General features: G+C 34.1%; 1 protein-coding gene across 36 annotated transcripts in view; it reads right to left on the minus strand.

Annotated features, from left to right (window-relative positions):
- ROBO2 (roundabout guidance receptor 2) overlaps positions 1 to 18,764 on the minus strand; it is a 1,555,999-nt gene that overhangs the window by 51,009 nt on the left and 1,486,226 nt on the right. For all 36 annotated transcript variants that reach the window (XM_070252274.1, XM_070252275.1, XM_070252262.1 and 33 more), the window contains 3 exons: positions 11,576 to 11,758; positions 4,065 to 4,107; positions 2,496 to 2,623 (listed from right to left, as the gene is read on the minus strand). In XM_070252274.1, the coding sequence (XP_070108375.1) occupies positions 2,496 to 2,623; positions 4,065 to 4,107; positions 11,576 to 11,758 (354 nt within the window). The remainder of the gene's footprint in view (positions 1 to 2,495; positions 2,624 to 4,064; positions 4,108 to 11,575; positions 11,759 to 18,764) is intronic.

Raw genomic sequence — 18,764 nt, forward strand, 5'->3', positions numbered from 1 at the left:
CATGAGAATTCCACCCTTAGAATTACAGAGCAGTGTAGATAAAAGAACCTAGGCTTTCAAATCTGTTAGACTTGCATTATACACACAGATCTCAAGTTATTCATCTTGATAAACCTTAGTTTCACGACCTTTAAAATGAAAATATGATTAGGTATGTCATACATTTATTGTGTGAAGGAAATGAAATGCACCAAAAATTCCAACTATTTCTGGTACATAGTAAATGCTTAAAACGCCTATCACACTGAAAAGAGATACCATCAACTCTGCAAAAACTTTGTCTTGGTTTTGATGTTCATTGTGAAATATTTCATATCATGAAAATGAGGTGGAAATGGAAGAAAAACCTTGAAAATCTACAAGTGTACCCTTTGGCTAAATTAGACTGAGACATTTTAGATGTTATTGTAGCCTGTTGACTAACTGAAAAAAAACCCAAACCAAAACATTTTCTTCATCTTTAGGCATTTATTTCTTGATGTAAAGATAGAATGGTGTGCTATTTCAATACAAAAACAAGTAAAAGGGGCAGCTATTTCTTGACTCATCAAAACTTTGGGAACAGGATTTCTTTTGCCAAAATCAGTCTGGGTAGAGCAGGGAGCAGTGTTCTATGATCAGGCATAGAACTTACCCATGGATACGCTCAGAGTTTGGTCAGCTAGGGGAGGCAGCCACTTTCAGAGGCCCCTGGCCAGTGAGAATCCTAAATGGTGTGTACTGGACTACAGAGGGTAAGAAAGGAGCTGAGAAGTCATACCACTTACTTTCTATTCTCTCATTAACTCCAACGGTGCCTATTGGACACTAACTGTATGTCCAGGTTGGTGCTAAACCTGTATGCATAGTCATCCATTTAATCCACACTGCACCCCTGTGAGGTAGGGATGGTTATTTTCTGTATTTTACTTGGAGAACAGGAGGGAATCCCCTTCCTACAGCTGCTGTTGACAGAATGCAGACTTATGCAATGGTGAGTAACTTTATTATTTTTGAAATAATATTGAATATATTTGAATATTTGAATAATATTTTGAAACATTATTTCAATTATATTCAAACATGCATTGGTATCTAATTCGTGAAGAGAAAATACCAGTATCCATGATTATTCTTCTAAGTCAGTATGTCTACACACTCATACATGTGAAATCCACTACTGAGGCTTATAACAGACTCAATAGTTAAACTCAGCCCTGGGTCTCCTGCATTAATTCTGCTTAGAAGTGTAGAAATCCTTCAGTGGATTCATCCAAACTTTCTTGGATGACAGCACTAGTCTCCAAATTAATCACTCCAATTTTCCACTCTAACTCTATTCTCTACCCAGCAACAGACTGCATGACTTAAAACAGTACTTGGATCCTAGCATTCACCTCTTATAAATGCTTCAATGGCATCTGATTACCCTTTGGACGAAGTTTAAATCTTCTGTGGCTTTGAAGGCCCTCTATTATCTGTCCCTCTGCATTTCCTACCACCTCTTCTGTCTCACACTTTATACTCAAGTCATTAAGAAATTCTTAACATTTCTCAATAGGTCAATGTCTCTCTTATTTCTCGACCTTAAAGTACGGTAGTTTCTCCTCCATATACTTTTGATTAATCCCTACCTTTCCTTCAGATATCAACTTAAATAACACTCCATTCATAGAACTTTCTTACTCCCAAAGGGCAGCTCTTCCATATGGGGTACTGGCAAGACAGCTCCAGTCCATTTACTGTCTGCACAATCTTTTGCTAATAGAAAATATATGTCTGCCAAACTAAACACTGGGGCCACAGACTTCTCTAGTCTCCACTTTCTCTAAACGGATTGCCCTCCTATTGACTGGATGAAAAGGTGGAGGAGAGGAGATGGTAATTATTTACAGTAGGTCCAATCTGTTTCCTTATAAAGACCTATGGAGAGGACCCTGGCAACAAATTTTGGAGACTTTAGCATGTCAGGTACTTAGCACCTTTTTGCCTTTCATTGGGGGCACCAGTTATCAACTGTAGAACTACAGAAAAGTTCTCTCACAACATGTCATTATATTTATGAAGTGTCTACTCCTTATATGATATATGAGGGTAAGGGCCATCTCTCTTTCTATAGACAATATTTTTACCATCTGCCATAGTGCCAGGTACACAGGACATGCTCAATAAATATATGTTGAATGAAACTTAGAGGAGTGAAATGACTGGTCCAAAATCATAAGCCCTAGTTAGCAGCATAGTTCCTGATTTTAGTAATCTTGTATAATAGCTCTAAAAACTAAATGTATTATGAATATTTATCTTCCTGGTTAGTGACAACATCCTGAAAAGCTTAGTTTTACTCCAGGTAATATAGACTCAGTAGTTTTATAATAAAACATTTAGCAAATGTACAGCACACGTGCTTAATTTTAATTACGGAAGAAAATATTCTCTAGTGTGCCTTTTTAAAAAGATCTAGGAAAGCTGGAAAATAAATAACAAATAATAAAGTTTTGAAAAACATAACTTACCTCCACGCCCAAAATTCCCAATCTCATTTGGGCCACTATTGCTATTGTTGACTGGCAAGCTTGTGGCTGGCCACGAATCAGCAAGCCATGGATAATTGGGATCGCCAGCATTTAGAAGACCTGGACGGCTAAAACAGAAATTAAAAGGAAATCAACCAGTGGAGCTCAATCAGACACTTGGACACCTGTCTCATGCACTAAAATGAATTGAGAAATTTAAGAAGATTTTAATTCACTTCAAATTAAAACATGTAGGGTCTCAAGAATTAAGGAACTTCAGCAGTTCACTAAGGCTATATATAGACCACCCCTGTCAGTGGAAGCAGAGGAGTGCTGCCCGGGATTCTGCTGACATCCAAATGAATTCAGTCATCTGCCCTGAAAACGGGTAGGAATCTGTAACATAGCAGGATCCCGAAACAAGGTCTGGTGATAAATTGGCACCTCAAGGGAACAATTGCTCAGAGTGACTGCTCAGTATCAGCCACTTCCAGGACTTTGGGCGATTGCTTCCTCGATTCCTGCAGCCCCCATATTTATCTGTCCCCTGTAGGCTGTAACCCCTGTTATAAGCCCTCATGCCTGATTTAGACACAGGAAACTTGAGGGAAATTAAGGAACAGTATTTATACAGTTCCATCAATAGCACATTTCCAAGTTCTCTAAATTGCAAAATATTAGGGGTATATTAAATTTTTTTTAGGTAATAAAAGATCCACTGTGATCTGATCCATCATGTGCATGGGGTCTACAAAAAAAACTTCCTTCACGTCATATTTAATAAAGAATTCCCATCTTTATTATAAAAGAGGGGATTCTGATTCCTTTCCAGATTATTAGCATATTTACAAAGAAATGGCAACATCTATAATCATTGTACTTTTTTTTTGATAGACGCTTTCTGGTACAACCCCTAAGAGAAACATGTGTTTCTATGGAAACTGCAATAAGAAGATTCAACTGCTTTCTTGCTACATCCAGTAGCTCTCATTAGACCTAATCTCTTTTTGCTAAAATATTGATTAAATGGGAGATTGGAAGTTATTACCAGCGCCTAATTACAATCTCCATATTGGCAAAGGGAAAATAGATGAGGATATATGGGTTTGTTATCAGCTTTTATCAATTTCAATTGAGTATCCAAAGTTGTGGAATCCAGTTCTATCAATCCACAGCCTATTCATCATCCATGAATCATTTACTTTGTGATCGATTATGTGTAATTGTTCACTCACAGCAATTTAGCGAGAGCCAATAAGGAGTCTTAAACAACAGCAACTTCATTTGCTAATGTCTAATTAATGCAATAAACATCCTGCTAACAAATGAACACATTCCTTGTGATATTTACTACTAATTTCTTCAGGGGCATCTGGGAGATATGAAACATCTGGACTTGATTCCTCTAAAGTGCACAACAGATAGATCATTAAACCTTGTGGTAAGTCATTTAATTCCTCCTAGAATTCTCAGACTTATAAGTGATCGTTTATTATAATAATAGCCGCTTACTGTAGAGTTTCCCCAGTCCTGATTAAAAATAATAATAAAAAAAATCCCTTAGCATACCTTCCATTGCTCATGAGTCCTCCATCTCCTCTTTGAAATGTAACTGTAAAAAAAAGAAAGACACACACACACAAGTAGTCAATATTAATTACGATTAATAACAACTACATATTGGCCCTTAGTGTAGGACTGATGCCTCTGGGAATTTTAACAAAATATAATTAACATAATTCTACAGAGAGTAAAAAGCAATGGTATGGCCCAGAGCAAAGCCATCATTTGCCTCAATTTTACTAAGATATTTTAAAATTCTTCAAGCTAAATGTATGGTTAAGTCAAAGCGGCAACTTGTATTTGAGGTCAAAAATGGTTACCATTGGTATATATATAGTGGTATTGGAAGATCTATATGCATTAATGTGAAATTATCAAATCAGGACTTTTAATCTTAAATGGGTATCCTAATTTAGAAGGCATAATGCAAAATGCACATACTAGAAATTGAAACAGGACAGTTTAAACTGATAATATCATCCTTCCAATGAAACAAGTGAAACAGGTATTGATTGACGACATATTCCTGACCTTCACAGACACTTTACGGACGCTGATAGGCACTCTAAGTTGAACAACTACAATTACAATAGATGTGAACTGTAATTAATAGAGAACAACGTATTGAGTACTTTGTTTCATCATCCAATCCTCGTGAAAATGAAACTTTCAAATAATTGATACTGAATATGTTCCAATCGTATGTAACGATTACAAAACTCAAGTCCTTTATAAAACTGTGAAACTTATTAATAATACCCATAAGCATCCAGTAGAGCCACAGGCTGGAGAATCCACTCCTTCCACTCACCAGATTCCATTCCACAAAACCAACAACATGAAAGTGGGTTTCATGGATGGGCCAAAGAACATAAATATCAGTTCATGTCCATTACCCCTTCTCCAAAACTTTTGCAGTCAAATATATTTGGAAATCAAAATGTTTCAGATCTGAGAAAGGTAATATGATGCATACTCCACAGAGAGTCTAAGGCAGCAGAGATATTCAAAGTTATTTAATATTTTGCAGTGAAATGTGAATATTCATGGTTAGTGGGATAAAATTTATAAATAGTTTCATATTAGTTTGGGTCAAATTTGCCACCAGAACTGAACTAGAAAATCGTGGAAAAAATTTGGTGTTTAGAAGTTTATGGATTTCACAATTGCACGTATGACCAAAACTAACACGGATTAACTAAACCAATCACTGAGGAGGAAGCAAAAAATACCATTTCTGAGACGTGAGCCCAACATATCCTATCTTTGGAAGACATTGATTATATTTACTATGACTTCTTTACTCAATGAGTAAAGGTAAAAACAGATGAAAATTTTAAGAAAGGATGCATATTTTAAATAAACTAAGGACATTGCTACTTAAAGTATACACATAGTAAATACTTTTTAATTTGAATAATCTCTCCATAATTTATCTGTCCCTCACGTTTGCACTGTTAAATATGATCACTCTTTAAATTTTGTAAATTCCCAAATGCAGTTCCCCAGTCCCCTTCCTAAGGTCATCTAATGACGTGTCTCTCATGACATCATAATCAGCTGATATAATAATTCCAGGGGTCCATCAGGACTTTGTGACGCAGTGTTTTTAGGAACATCTTGCTGGCACCTGAAGTACACTGCCTTATCAATTTTTCAGGTAACATCTCAAACGCATTATCAAACAATTTTGACATAACTTTTGCACCTGCCCAGGACAGGCTATGGACAGCTCCTCAGAGAAAATCAAAGAATACTGTCATTACTCTGCTTCCTGATGGCTCACTTCAGTGCTGGGAAACAGGAATCAGCAGTGTGTCCACACCACATTGAGTCCCTTTAATAACTGCTTTTAACAACAATAACAACAACAACAAGAATTAATCTGAACCAATTAATGAAAAAAATTGAGCATTGAAGGTATTAAATAAAGGCTTGATTAGAGGAAAAAACCCACAAAATGTGAAAACAGTACAGCTAATTAGCTTTCCGTCGGATCTGACTTTCTAGTTATGCGGTTTTGTTAATGGACTACTAAGCGATTGTTTTACTGCACTAAAAGAGAGTTAAGATAATATTGCGAAAATTATTGTGAATATGCAAATTAGCAGGCGCACACCTCTGATCATGCTGTTTAGAAGACGTGGGGAGAAGCTAAGTATTTCTCCCTAATTTAGACGCTCTTTTCTCCCCACCCAAACTTTCTGTTACTGCCAGAGCAATAAATGCTATTAGAAAAAGGAGGACAACTGAAGCAGAGGCATGAAAATTGAGTTGTGCTTAACTTTTACATCCTAAGCAAGGGTAAATTCTTCAAAGGCTATATCTCTGCACATCAACTATACAAAGGCAAAAATACACAGTACATCATGAAAATACAAGACTAACTTAAAACGGCCTATAGACACCATTTGGTGTACATGAGAATCTTCCATTTTGTATGTTTCTATCAGAAAAAAAAGTAAGAAAGAAAGAAAACACCCTTGTCCTAATAAAGTTGCGTAGTTGTCTTTAAACTAAGGAAGAGAAGAGGGCACTTTTTAAAGTTTTCTTCTTACCCCATGCTCTAAAACTTTTAGATTTGTTCCATTTAGAATAGTAAACCAAAAGTAATTGAGTTCCATTAGACCATGAGATTAAAAGCAGACGAGAAATAAGGATGAACCATTAGAACTCCTAAAGTGGTAGTCACATTTGGTGTTTTGATCAGCGATTTTTGCACAGAGAGAGAGAAACATACAAATAAATGCCACACAAAATTGAAAGCTGTTTTGAAAAAGCTTTTCAACACTGCAAAGAGACGTTGAACTACCTTGAAGCTGAAAGCAAGAGAGTGAAGGAATGGGTAGGTGGTTGGATAATCTTGCTCTAGTCATGATTTTGATAATCCCAGTGTGGTAACTTTGTGCTTATCAGACATAAATCTGAAATAACTGTGAATCTTTACCAGAAGTTTCTGCTAGCATCTAAAATTAAGAAGTTCAGGGAGCAACGTATAGAAGTTTTTAGCTAAAACTAACCGAATAGTGTTAAGGTTTCCAAAATGTTCTACAGACACCACAAACATAAATGTTTCAGAATTGCATTAAATATTTTGAGTTTATTGCAACATTTGCAAAGGATGTAAGGTAAAGAGATTTTGCAAGTTTATATCATATACAAAGTACCTCTACTATTATAGGGCAGGATTAATCCTAATCTCATGCCTGCTGGAATTGAGAAGGAAAGGAAACATAACTACGTCGTAAATTGACATTCTGAGGTGAGGAAGGTTTCACAGAGCCTATCTCCACTGGACCACATTTTCCTACTCCAAATGGAACTTTAACGTTGCCAGCCAACCCTCATTCCCTTTCCTGATAAGCAATTTTTCAAACATGAATGTAGATTAATCCTCTTTTAATAAGCATTAGCTCAGCCCAGATAATCAGAGTATAAAAATTCCATCAAATCTTAAACTGTCTTTGGACAGTTTTGTCAAATAAATTATGTTTCACCAACCGTTTTAAAACCTATGCATGAAGTGTTTAGCATTTCATAATCTGCTCACTCATTAAATTGTTTATATTTACTGAGATTCATAAAATCTGTTATCCTCAGAGGTAATATTCATAAAATAGAACTCACCCTTTTAAAAGTGGAAATATGTTTACTTTTATTAAAAAGTTGACGACAAAAACTTTGAATAGAAAAATGAACAATGTAAGTTTAAAAAGGGTTATGTATCCTTCAAGAGGATTATAATACAGATATATATTAGATATATTTCTATAAAATATAGCTATATGGAATCCTCATGAAAATGAAAGCTATCTAGCTTTTTTCTCAGACTTATGCAGTTCGTTTTTCTATTCACAAACACTGTTATATATATGATCATTTTCTCTAGATTCAAAATGATCTAATATTTTCCATATTGTCTGCCCAAATCTCTTTACAATTTGATTTCACCCTATAACAAGTCAGGTAGTGAATTCTTCTAGTGGCCAGGAACCTCATATGCAGTGACAAGTAGAGTATTAGTGTTCAATGAAGAATAAGATAAATAACACTGCATGTTGCTCCAGAAAAGTATCCAATGATTTCACGTGGAAAATGAAATATGAGGACATCTTTTTTGTTCCAGCACCCTTCTTTGTGCCACATGCAAACCAGTGGTGAATGTGTTTGTGTCTGAAGAATTTGAATAATTAAAGTATAAATATGAAAAAATAAAATAGGAAGCTAGTGGTAATTCTGGCTTTGGGAAATCTCTACTTTCTGCTGCGTAAAGAAGTAAAACATTCAGGCCAAATCCTCCTCTCAGATCATTTAAATATTTAAATTTTCATTGGATTCTCAATAGTTGCTGTTGCAAGCTAAGATGTTAATCTACAGGTGTTCTATGATAAATATGTTAAATCCTTTGATACATAAGAAAAATATCAACACTGAGCAGCATGGGTTTTTCCCTTTCTTCTAACCATTCAAATTTAATTTTCTACAGGATGCAGAGTCAAAGACTAGCCACAACAAAAGGCAGTGGGTTAGTTTTTGCCTACACAGGGAGAGTGGAAGACATCTTGCAGAGATTTATACGTCTCTCCATTAGTTAAAATCTTTCCTATTCTATCTCTAGTGGTTAAGAAGAAACCTGGAATGGAAGAGGAAAAAGAGAGTGCTGAAATCAAGTTTCACCTACTTTACAATTCTGCTTGGGGTCAGTCTAACTTTATTAGATGTAAGTCTCTTAATATATGTAAATTACATCAGATGTTTAAGTGTAATCCAAGATCACAACTGGGTTTTGAAATAAACGAAGTATCTTATGTTACAAATTAATTTAAATACTGATCCTAAGGTAGACTTTTTGTTCACTTGGAAAAAAATTATTGATGCTACATGAATCAATAATAAAGTTTTGAGACTATTTAGACATTACCATGTAGTGAAAATGTGAGGCTCTTCATCCTGTGAGTAAAATCACATTGTTTTAACTTTACTGGGTTTAGTTTACATAGTTGTAAAATTCGTAAGATTCCCAGGGAAATTTTTATGAAAACCAAAATATAAACAGAACCAGTACAAGTACAGTATATTTTCTTTAATTTTTATAACACGCTTCAGAGAAAAATAGCCCCATACGAAATCTCTGGGCTCTTAAAATGGATCATTAGCTCATACATGAAATATCAGAAATTTAAGCATATGATAAATACAGAATCCACTAATTATTCTCACTTAAAATCCCCATATTCTCTAAGTTGTATAAGGACAAGAATATGAAAACTTTAAAAGGTAGAAGACAGGCTACTTATGGAGGGAAGTCTGTGGAAAACGTCACCAAGTCAGATATGCAATGCTAAGAACCTATGATTTGGATTTTCATTTGCTTCTCGTATGGATGAAAAGAACAGCAGTTGCTGGAAGGCAAATTACTAGCTGAAGGTGAATCCACTCTGAGAGTCAGCCATCTATCAATTAAGAATAAAGGTTTTGAAAGGCTGCTCTCTGGCTTGGCCTTATTCCAAAATGTTTGAAGGGCATAGCACCTTCTGAGTTAGCAGTTCTACAAGCAGACGGAGATCAATCACAATGAGAAATGATAATAGGAAACGGAGTATTCTTGTCAAGCTCAAAGACCAACAGATATTTTCAAATTAAATTTACAGGTTTTGCAAAGGACTGCTGTTAAGAAAAAAGGAGAAGAAGAAAAAATAAGTCTGTCTGATGTACTTTTAGTAAAAGCACAAACCCGGTAATTGTGAGAGCCCTGTTGTTTATAAGGAGTCAGTGAATGAAGTATGGAGAGTGAAAATGCAGCATTCCAAATGTGGGTCTCTTAACACTTTGCACTGAAGTGACCAGCAGAGTCAATCTTTTACTATTGTAACTGAAGTCAAGCAAAGGGATAAACACAAAATAGCCCTTGAATTAAATCAGTTCTGCCTTACGTTTTCTATGATTTATATGAGTGTGTCACAGATGAAACGTAACAAGGTGATTGGTTAAACAGATGGATTGATAGACAATACTTTTGAAGAATGAAGGCAGAGGACTGGACTACAAACAAGAAGTTGCATTAAAGTATCGTTAATGTTCAAGACTCTCACACTCAGCAGTTAGCTCCCAGCATCCCTTTCTGGGAAGAATCCCTCACTGGTGTGGTGCCATAGCACTTAGATGACAAAGCATAAGGAAGCAGGCATCAGTGACCAATGAGGAACTTGAATGGCGGAGCAATAGCAAGTCACAAAGCATGGAAGCCCCTTTCAATGGATACACTATATGACTTTCTCTAGTCCTTGGAATTTATTCTAACTAGTACCTAATAAACTTTATTTTCATAAGATACGGACATGAGCCACAATGTTATAGTCAAATAATCATATTTAAATGCTGTTAAATAACAAGCAAGACAACCAAGTAGGTGCTATTCCTTCCATTTTGCACTATTTAGACGTTCTCAGCAGCTTAGAAGCTCACAAGCTCCAACAGCTTATAAGCTTAACAAGTAATGAAGCTTCTGTCAAAATCAGTTATTAAGAAATTTATGCCTCTTACCAAAGTTAAAATTAGAGATTGAAGATGGAATAAAATGTCTTGAAATTTCTAAAGTGCTTGTAGGATGATTTAAATTAAAATTGTTCCCTTGTAAATTTTAGAAAGTGTGAAAAATTGCAAGACAATTTCTTTTTATGATTATTGTTGTTAGAGAAAATACTTCAAATGAATTGCAAGTAAAATTGTTATTGAACATAGCCTCTGGACTGAGTTCATTCTTTCAATCATTTTCTCTCTCATTCACTCTTTCTCTTTTCCTTTGAAATATTTTGAAGGCCACAATTTTAGACATCCTTGAAATTCTGTTTCGGATTCCAGGAAAAAAACATTTTTGCCTACAGGTAATATCTCGGGTTTTCTTTTTCTTCTGCTGCTTCTTTTCCTTTTCTTTCTCCTTCCTTCTAAAATGTTGATTGGTCACCTTAAAGTAGACCTCCTATTTAAGTGACTAGTAAATTCCTTAATTCATGCCTCACCAGTCTTACCAATTCTAGTTAAATTTTTTGCTTGTTTGTATTTTCCATCTGGGACATTTCCTATTGTAATCTGCATCTTGAAATACTAAAAGCTATATTTCAAATCTTTCCCTTTTTCCTGTGGATTTTAATAATGCTCTTGACTAAATCCACTTCTCAAATAATGGCTTCATAGCATGCAAAGTCTCTGTGTGTATGCCTGTGTGTTTTGAAGAACGAGCTGAGAAAAATGGTTAAGTATTTATGAGTGTGTGCTCTTGTTATGCTTTCCTGGAGACACAAGCAAAAAGATGGCCTTATGGTCATAATGTGATATGGTGAAGAGCAATGCATTGAAGCATCTTATTTATAAGGACATTTTACAGAGCAGGTGTTTAAAACAAGCCAAAAACATGAATTCATTCCTTCGCTCACTTGTTATTCCATTTCATTGTTTTTCTTTCATTTCATCGCATTCCTAAAGATAAGAAGTTTTCTTAGCTGGAAATAGTCTCTTACCAGCATAGTTACTGAGTCCCTTTCTCTTCTTTCTTCGCCAATACAACCAGATGCTAAAACCCATCAAAATTACCCAGCAGGCACCACCAATCCCAGCTATAAAGGCTGGTTGCTTCACAACATCGGTGATTTGCTCAGTTATGCTGTTATTGTTTTCAGTAATGACAACTTCATTACGTCCCCCTATGGAAGAAACAATAGTTTTAGTAAACATTAATACAAAAATAAACAGGAATACATACAGGGTATACCAAAGGCACAGAGAATTAGAAAATTCCTTTGAAGGCAGGTAACATTTGTTGGGTCCTGAGCCTGCCACAATTATTGATAAGCATATTTTATAAGTTTCAGAAGAAGAAGAAAATTATGAGTTTGAAATGTGATTAAGAACATTCCTCCTTTATGTTTTGACTTACTATGAATAGATTCTGAACTGCTTCTTGATTTATTGCCTTATAAATAAGTATTAATACAAATGCTAGTGGTTGAAATCATAATAACTGTTCTTCATCTAGGTAAAGCATGTTTTAATATAGTCTCATTAAAAGAAAAAAAAGCAACTACAATACTCAGCAAAGGGTATTTGCAAATTGTCTTCCCTCTACAGCACTGTACAAATTCAAATGTTCATGATTCAAAATATGCACCTTAATATTATCCTTAATATTCTACCAAGGAACTTATTTTGATCAAATGCCCTTTAACTTTCTGTAATGTATTCAAACTACTATATAAAACAATTACAATTATGGAAACATCCTTTCATAGAGATTAGTATCTATAATTAAAACGTCATGAAAGGATAAAACTCATGTATTCCCTTAAAGTATTGAAACTAATTTGAAAATCCACTTGAAAGCTGAATTCAAAAGACAATTTTAAAATTAATTCTAAGGCCTATGTAACTAAAACATACATTTAAATCTGGACTAAGATTATTCTAGAAGTAGTCATGTTTTGACAATTTAGATCTCTCAGAGATAATTAACAAAATCTTGATCCACATTTTAAAATAGGCTTAAAACTCATGGAATCATAACGTCTTTGAAGAGCAAAGATTTAGGTGTTTATTTAATAGATTAAGAAATTTAGACACTAAGAACTCAGTGATTTCTAATGTCAATATCATACCTCACTAATGACTAATCAAAGACTTTTAAAAAATAAATTGTACTCAAAATAGAAATGGTAAATCTCAGCATATCACAGCAAAGAAATGTGTGATTTTCAGTGTTTTAGTTATGATGGCACTGTAATATATTAGAAAGAGCATGGTCTTTGAAGTTCTGAGTCTGAATACCATCACTGCCACTTACTAGCTAAGTAAGCAGTAGGCTTATGTAAGGCATTAATCTTTTGGAGTATCTGTTTCTGTTAGTTGGCAACAGTATTGTCTATGTCACATATTTGGGAAGATTATTTGAGATGATGTATGTAAACAGGTCAATAGGAACAAAGTAGTTTGTGACTCATGATTATGGCCAATGTAAGGCTAAGGGTTACTTTACGAGCCTCTCAGGTAACTTCGGGGATGTAAGTTGTAAATTATCTAGATGTGAGAGTCCTACAAACCAAAGGTTACTTGAATACCACAGTTTCTCTTTTCTTCTTGGGCAGAAAATTAGGTTACATTTCCCAGACTCCCCCGTAGTTACGCGCAACAAAGTGACTGAGTATTGGCCAATAGGGCATAGGCACAAATGATGCATTCTGCCTTCAGACCTGACCCATACGCTGCTGTGACAATACTTAACACTTTCTCACTTTCCTAATGTGTTGGATAGAAACAAGGGATCTGATGGAGGATGCTCACCCCCTAAGAGACGGTAGAGTCACTGATGAGAAGACTCTCCGAATAACTGTATGGAGTAGAAACCCCACCCTCCACTCTGCTAACCCATATTAGACTGGACTATGAATAACAAAGAAACTTCCATTTAATTTAGCCAATCAGAATGCAGGTTTGTTTGTTAAAGCTGCTAGCATTTTCTTATCCATCCTTATCTTCCGTTTCTGCAATATCTTTTGTGTTAAATTCTAGATTTAAAAAACAGATTCACTTTTGTAGTAAACTTGGTTCATTTTCCCAATCTATCTGCCCTTGTTATACATTTAAAAATAGTAAAAAATGTTTTTATAATGAGCTATTTTCAATATGAGACATACACATATCTGGTGATTTTCCTAATTACTAGTAGTTACTAAAAAGAAAACAAACACTTTGTAGAACAAAGAGAAAAGAAAATTTGCCTTTCATTTGTGTAAAAGGTCCACAGAATATCATATTTAATATAGAGCAATATTTATGTTACCCAAGGTGTATTACTATTTCTTATGCTGCTGGTATTTTTGAAACAATGTTGTCAGTTGGACTAATTAGAGCATAGACAAGGGATGTGTGTGACCTGCAACGCTCCATTGTGCTTGCAGACAAAAAATATAATGAAATATAATGTCTTTCTCCCATAGAGAGTAATGAAGAACAAAACTAATTTGTTGGACTAAAAATTAATTAGACACATCAGATTCGATTGTACCTATTACTGTGAAAGTTTGCAGCTGTTCCACATGTTACCAACCTATGTAAGGTAAGCATGAAATGCTCAAATGATTAAAACAAAATAGCTATTTTATTAAGTAAGATTACTGAAAATTTTAAGTCAATGTAAATTTGGTATCTGGCATACTGCTTGGTGCTTATATATGTAAATGTATTTGGTTGCATTTTTGTGTTTGTAAGTGCAACAATATAGAACGATGGACACTTTCATGTAAAAGTCATCTCACCAGTGGAAACTATAGACAAAAGAATAATATTACTTTTAAGCCTATGTCAAACTGCTTATTATATTTATACAATATTTTAATTAATGATCTCTTAATGGAACTTTCTGGAATGAAAACTAAACTGAGAAGGAATAGATGAAACAGTACATGGTCTGGCATAAGACAAATCTAAAATTATCAGCCATAAATTATATCAAATGCCAATACATGATTTAATTAAGGCAAGGGGGAAACGAGGAAGAGCTTGAGACACTTTAAGTGCTGTTTCCAGTACTGAATAGATACTGAATAGATAGCGAAAGCATAAACTGAAACATAAAAGGAGATTAGCCATCACTAAATCAATTTTCAACTAGGGAATAACAGTTGTGTAGATAAGGTTATCACACAAGATGTTAAGGTAGATATTCAGGGGTAATTAAAGAAACAATTAAAGGCTTCTTCAGTACAACGGTAGGTATTAAGAAGAAATAAATCTCTCACAGACAGTCTTTTCTGGGTTGAATTGGGCTTACATGTGTGTATGCATGTGTGTGTATGTGAATGTATGTTTTCCAAGTGGTAGAATTCTGTTTGATTACATCTTGAATATTGCATATTTTAACTATTTGAATAGGACGTAAGAATATCATTTATTAGATTTTTTTTACTTCAGCGAGAAATTTGAAAAGAATTTTATAATACACTAAACAATAAATTAAAAGGTACTCATTATCCATTTAAAGATTCTTAGTTTTTTCAAAACAATAGAAGAGTTAAGGAAAACTTTCTATTTGATTTAAAATAATCTAAATTAACTTTATTATTTTGTTACTATACAGTTATTAATTCTTAATTGCCATGACATGAGCTTGGTTAAGTGATATTCTTGAAGTTTTTTTACCTGCTTACAAGTGCAATAAATCTCCAAAATCTTGTGGAAAAAAAGTTACTCAAAAACAAAAAAAAGAAAACTTTCCCTTGCTTAAGAACTTTAAGAATAATATTTATTACTAAAGACACAGTAATAAAAAAAAGAAAAATGGAAGGGAAACATATATACTTGGCACTCATCTATGAGTAAGAAAAATTATATTCAGTAAATCCACTTTACATATATGCTAGAAAGATAGTAAAAAAAAAACCTTTGTTTACTTATCTAGGAGCTCTCATAGAAAACTATACTTTTTAAATATGTTTCATGTTTAGTTTTTTTAAGTGGAAATTAATGGCTTATTTCTAAATACTATAAATGGAATATATACATATGTGTCAGTTAAATCCTTTTGGGTGCACCTGTATTTCTTTCTTATTCCAATTTATTTTAGAAAATCTCAGAAGAGCAAGACTATAGGTTTCCCTCAGGTTAAGAAATTAATTCAGTCTGTATGACTAATTAAGAAAGGGAAGGCAATTTAAAGGAAAGTTAATACTATAACTTTTTCTCTTTAATGCTTTTAATATACAAAAGATAGAAAACTTGGAGAGTCTAAAAAATTTTAACATTATGACAGAAGGTTAAGTCTATTCACATACAATAAATACTTTGTACTAAGAAACAATTTCCCAGAAATTGGCAGTGTGTTCTGGGCATCAATCCTGAAAATAAACAGAAAATAGTGGAAACGACACATTCACTTCATCAAACTCTGGACAAATATTTTTAAAATATGTAAACTCTGGGAAGAATATTTAAAAAAATTAAAAACACAAGCAAATAAAAGCAGAGAGGACCGAAGGGATTTGCCTCTGGAAAGAAGGGAACTGCACGGGGGGAAACCTGCACCTGTGAGACTTTTTTCCCCTTAGAGATCTCGACCCATGTGGCTTTAGGCAGCTAGAATCCAAGTGGAAAACCTCAATCTTATTGGTATGAGGTGTCAAAGGATAGAGTTCAGAGCTGCTAGAGTGACTGAAAATTGAAGGGGAGACCATGTGAAAAAGCCACAGGAGAGCGATGTTCCCAAACTCATGTATAAATTCTCCCTCAATCTTAGGGTGAAACCTGAACTGTGAATGCAGAAGGAAGATCCCATGGATCTGGTAGAAAACAAAAGCTAGAAGGCTGGAAAGGCTGAACAGACTTTTTAGTTGATGTCCACTGCAGAGAAGATGGTGTTTGAAGTTTGAATTTCCTCAAGTTAGGAGGAGCAGATAAACACATTATACTTTTCACTGAAACCCCGGGAAGGTCATGCCTTAGACCTAAAGATCAAACTGAGGTTTTGACCTAAGAAGAACTCACAACACATACTGTCCCATACAAACAAAATGTAAAAACCAAGCCACCACAAGATCAAGATGATCAGCCAGTAACGTAACTGCCTCTAGAACAAAACTCAACACTCCTCAGAAGATCACAAAATTTTATAGTATGACATCTGCAATGTCCAGTGTACAGTAAAAAATTACTAGGAACACAAGAACAAGCAAATAATAAAAAAAAACTAGGAAAAGATGACCCAAGGACAAGAGAAAAAGTAATCAATAGAAATGGACCATGAGTTGACACACATGTTGAGATTAGGAGAAAAGACTTTATATCAGCTATTACAATATGTTCATGGACTTAATACTCATAATGAATGAACATATGAAAAGTTTCAGAGGGAAACAAAAATATAGAAGAAAACAAATGGATTGTAGAACAGAAAGGTTTATTATTTTGAAATAAATAATTCACTGGATGCTTCCACTTTTCCCCATAAACAACAGGTATGGGTTAAGCAATCCTGTTACAAACAAGTAGAAAATTAGACAAAATATGTGAAACAAAAGGGCAGGAAACAAAAGGGAAATACATAAGGGGAATCTTACTATTTTCATAGCTTTCTATCTGGATACAATTTCTAAAATGTGATTCAATGAAGGGGAAGCGACAGAGAAAATCAGGAAGACTGAGGGTGTTGAATTTATGGAGCAGAATACCAGATAATGATGAGTAACATAAAATATTTTTTCTCAGTTTTAATTTACTTGAAAGACAATTGAGTCTTTAAAGCAAAACTGATAATAACACTTTAGTTTGTATAGTGGTGTTTATTACATATACATAAATAAAAGGTATAACAATAGCAAAAAAGATTGAGAGGAAGGAAAATGGAATTATATTTCCTAGAGTAACCAGTAACAAAAGAAAGGTATTCACCCAGAAGAAAGCAGAACTATAAAAATAAGAATGAAGTCAGATAGAAAATAAATTGCAAGATGGTGACTGTAAGCCCAAACACATCAATAATTATATTAAAGAGAATTGTCTAAACAGTCCAATTAAAAGGCAAAGATTGTTACGCTGGATACAAAAAGGAGACCTAACAATATGTGCTTTAAATAATAGACATGGACATTAAATACAGAGAAACAGAAGTTATGATAAAGCGATAGAAAAAAACACAAACCATGCAAAGACTTACAAGATGATGAAGCTATACTCAAATCAGAACAAGTAAATTTCAGGGCAAAGACTCTTACTAGGAAATAAAGTAGGGCATTTCATAATAATAAAGCGTAAGTTCATCAGGAAGATACAACAATCCTAAAATACATGCACTTGAAACAGAGGAGAGAATATGTGATACATGAAATAAACACTTAGGGACAGAAAGGAGAAACACACAAATCTACATTCTAATAGGTTTCCAGACACTTTTCTTATTAATAGAAAGAACAAATAGAAAATTACTAAGGACCTGAATAATACTCTCAACTAATTTGCCCTAGTATTGGTAGAACATTCTACTCCAAAACAGAAAAATGCACATATTCAAGTGCACAAGGAACGTTCACTAAGACCAAATGCTGGGCCATAAAATAAGTCTCCAAATTTAAAAGCCTAAATTCATGCAAAGTACATTCTCTGATCTCAGTGAAATTAAATTAGAAATCAGTAACAAAAAGCTATCTGGAAATACCCCAAACATTTGGAAATTTAACAATACAATTCTAACCTCTGCAAAAAAAATCAGAAATCCTTAGGGAAAGTAGAAAGTATTTTTAACTTTATGATGAATGGAAGTGTAACATAAAACTTTGTAAGATTTAGCTAAAGAAGAGCACAGAGGAAAATTTATAGCTTTGAATATGTTATTGGAAAAGAAAAAGGTCCAAATAATTGATACGTTTTTATGTTAAGAAGAGACATAAAAGTAAATAGAAGAAAAAATAGCAGAAATTGATTAATAAAAAAACAAATAAAACTAACAAAGCAAAAAATCTGTACTTTAAAAAGATTAATAAAATTGTTCTCAAGACTGAATAACATGGGAAGGAGGGGGAGAGAGACAGAGAGGGAACATAAATTCCCAGTGTTTAAGAATGAAAAAGGTAACATTACCATACATTCTGCAGACAGTACAATGATAATAAGTAGATACTGCAAATAAGCACATGATAGTAAATTCAGCAATTTTGATGGGTTGGAGAA

Source organism: Equus caballus, chromosome 26, assembly GCF_041296265.1.
Source record: "Equus caballus isolate H_3958 breed thoroughbred chromosome 26, TB-T2T, whole genome shotgun sequence".
In the NCBI taxonomy this organism is placed as follows: Eukaryota; Metazoa; Chordata; class Mammalia; order Perissodactyla; family Equidae; genus Equus; species Equus caballus.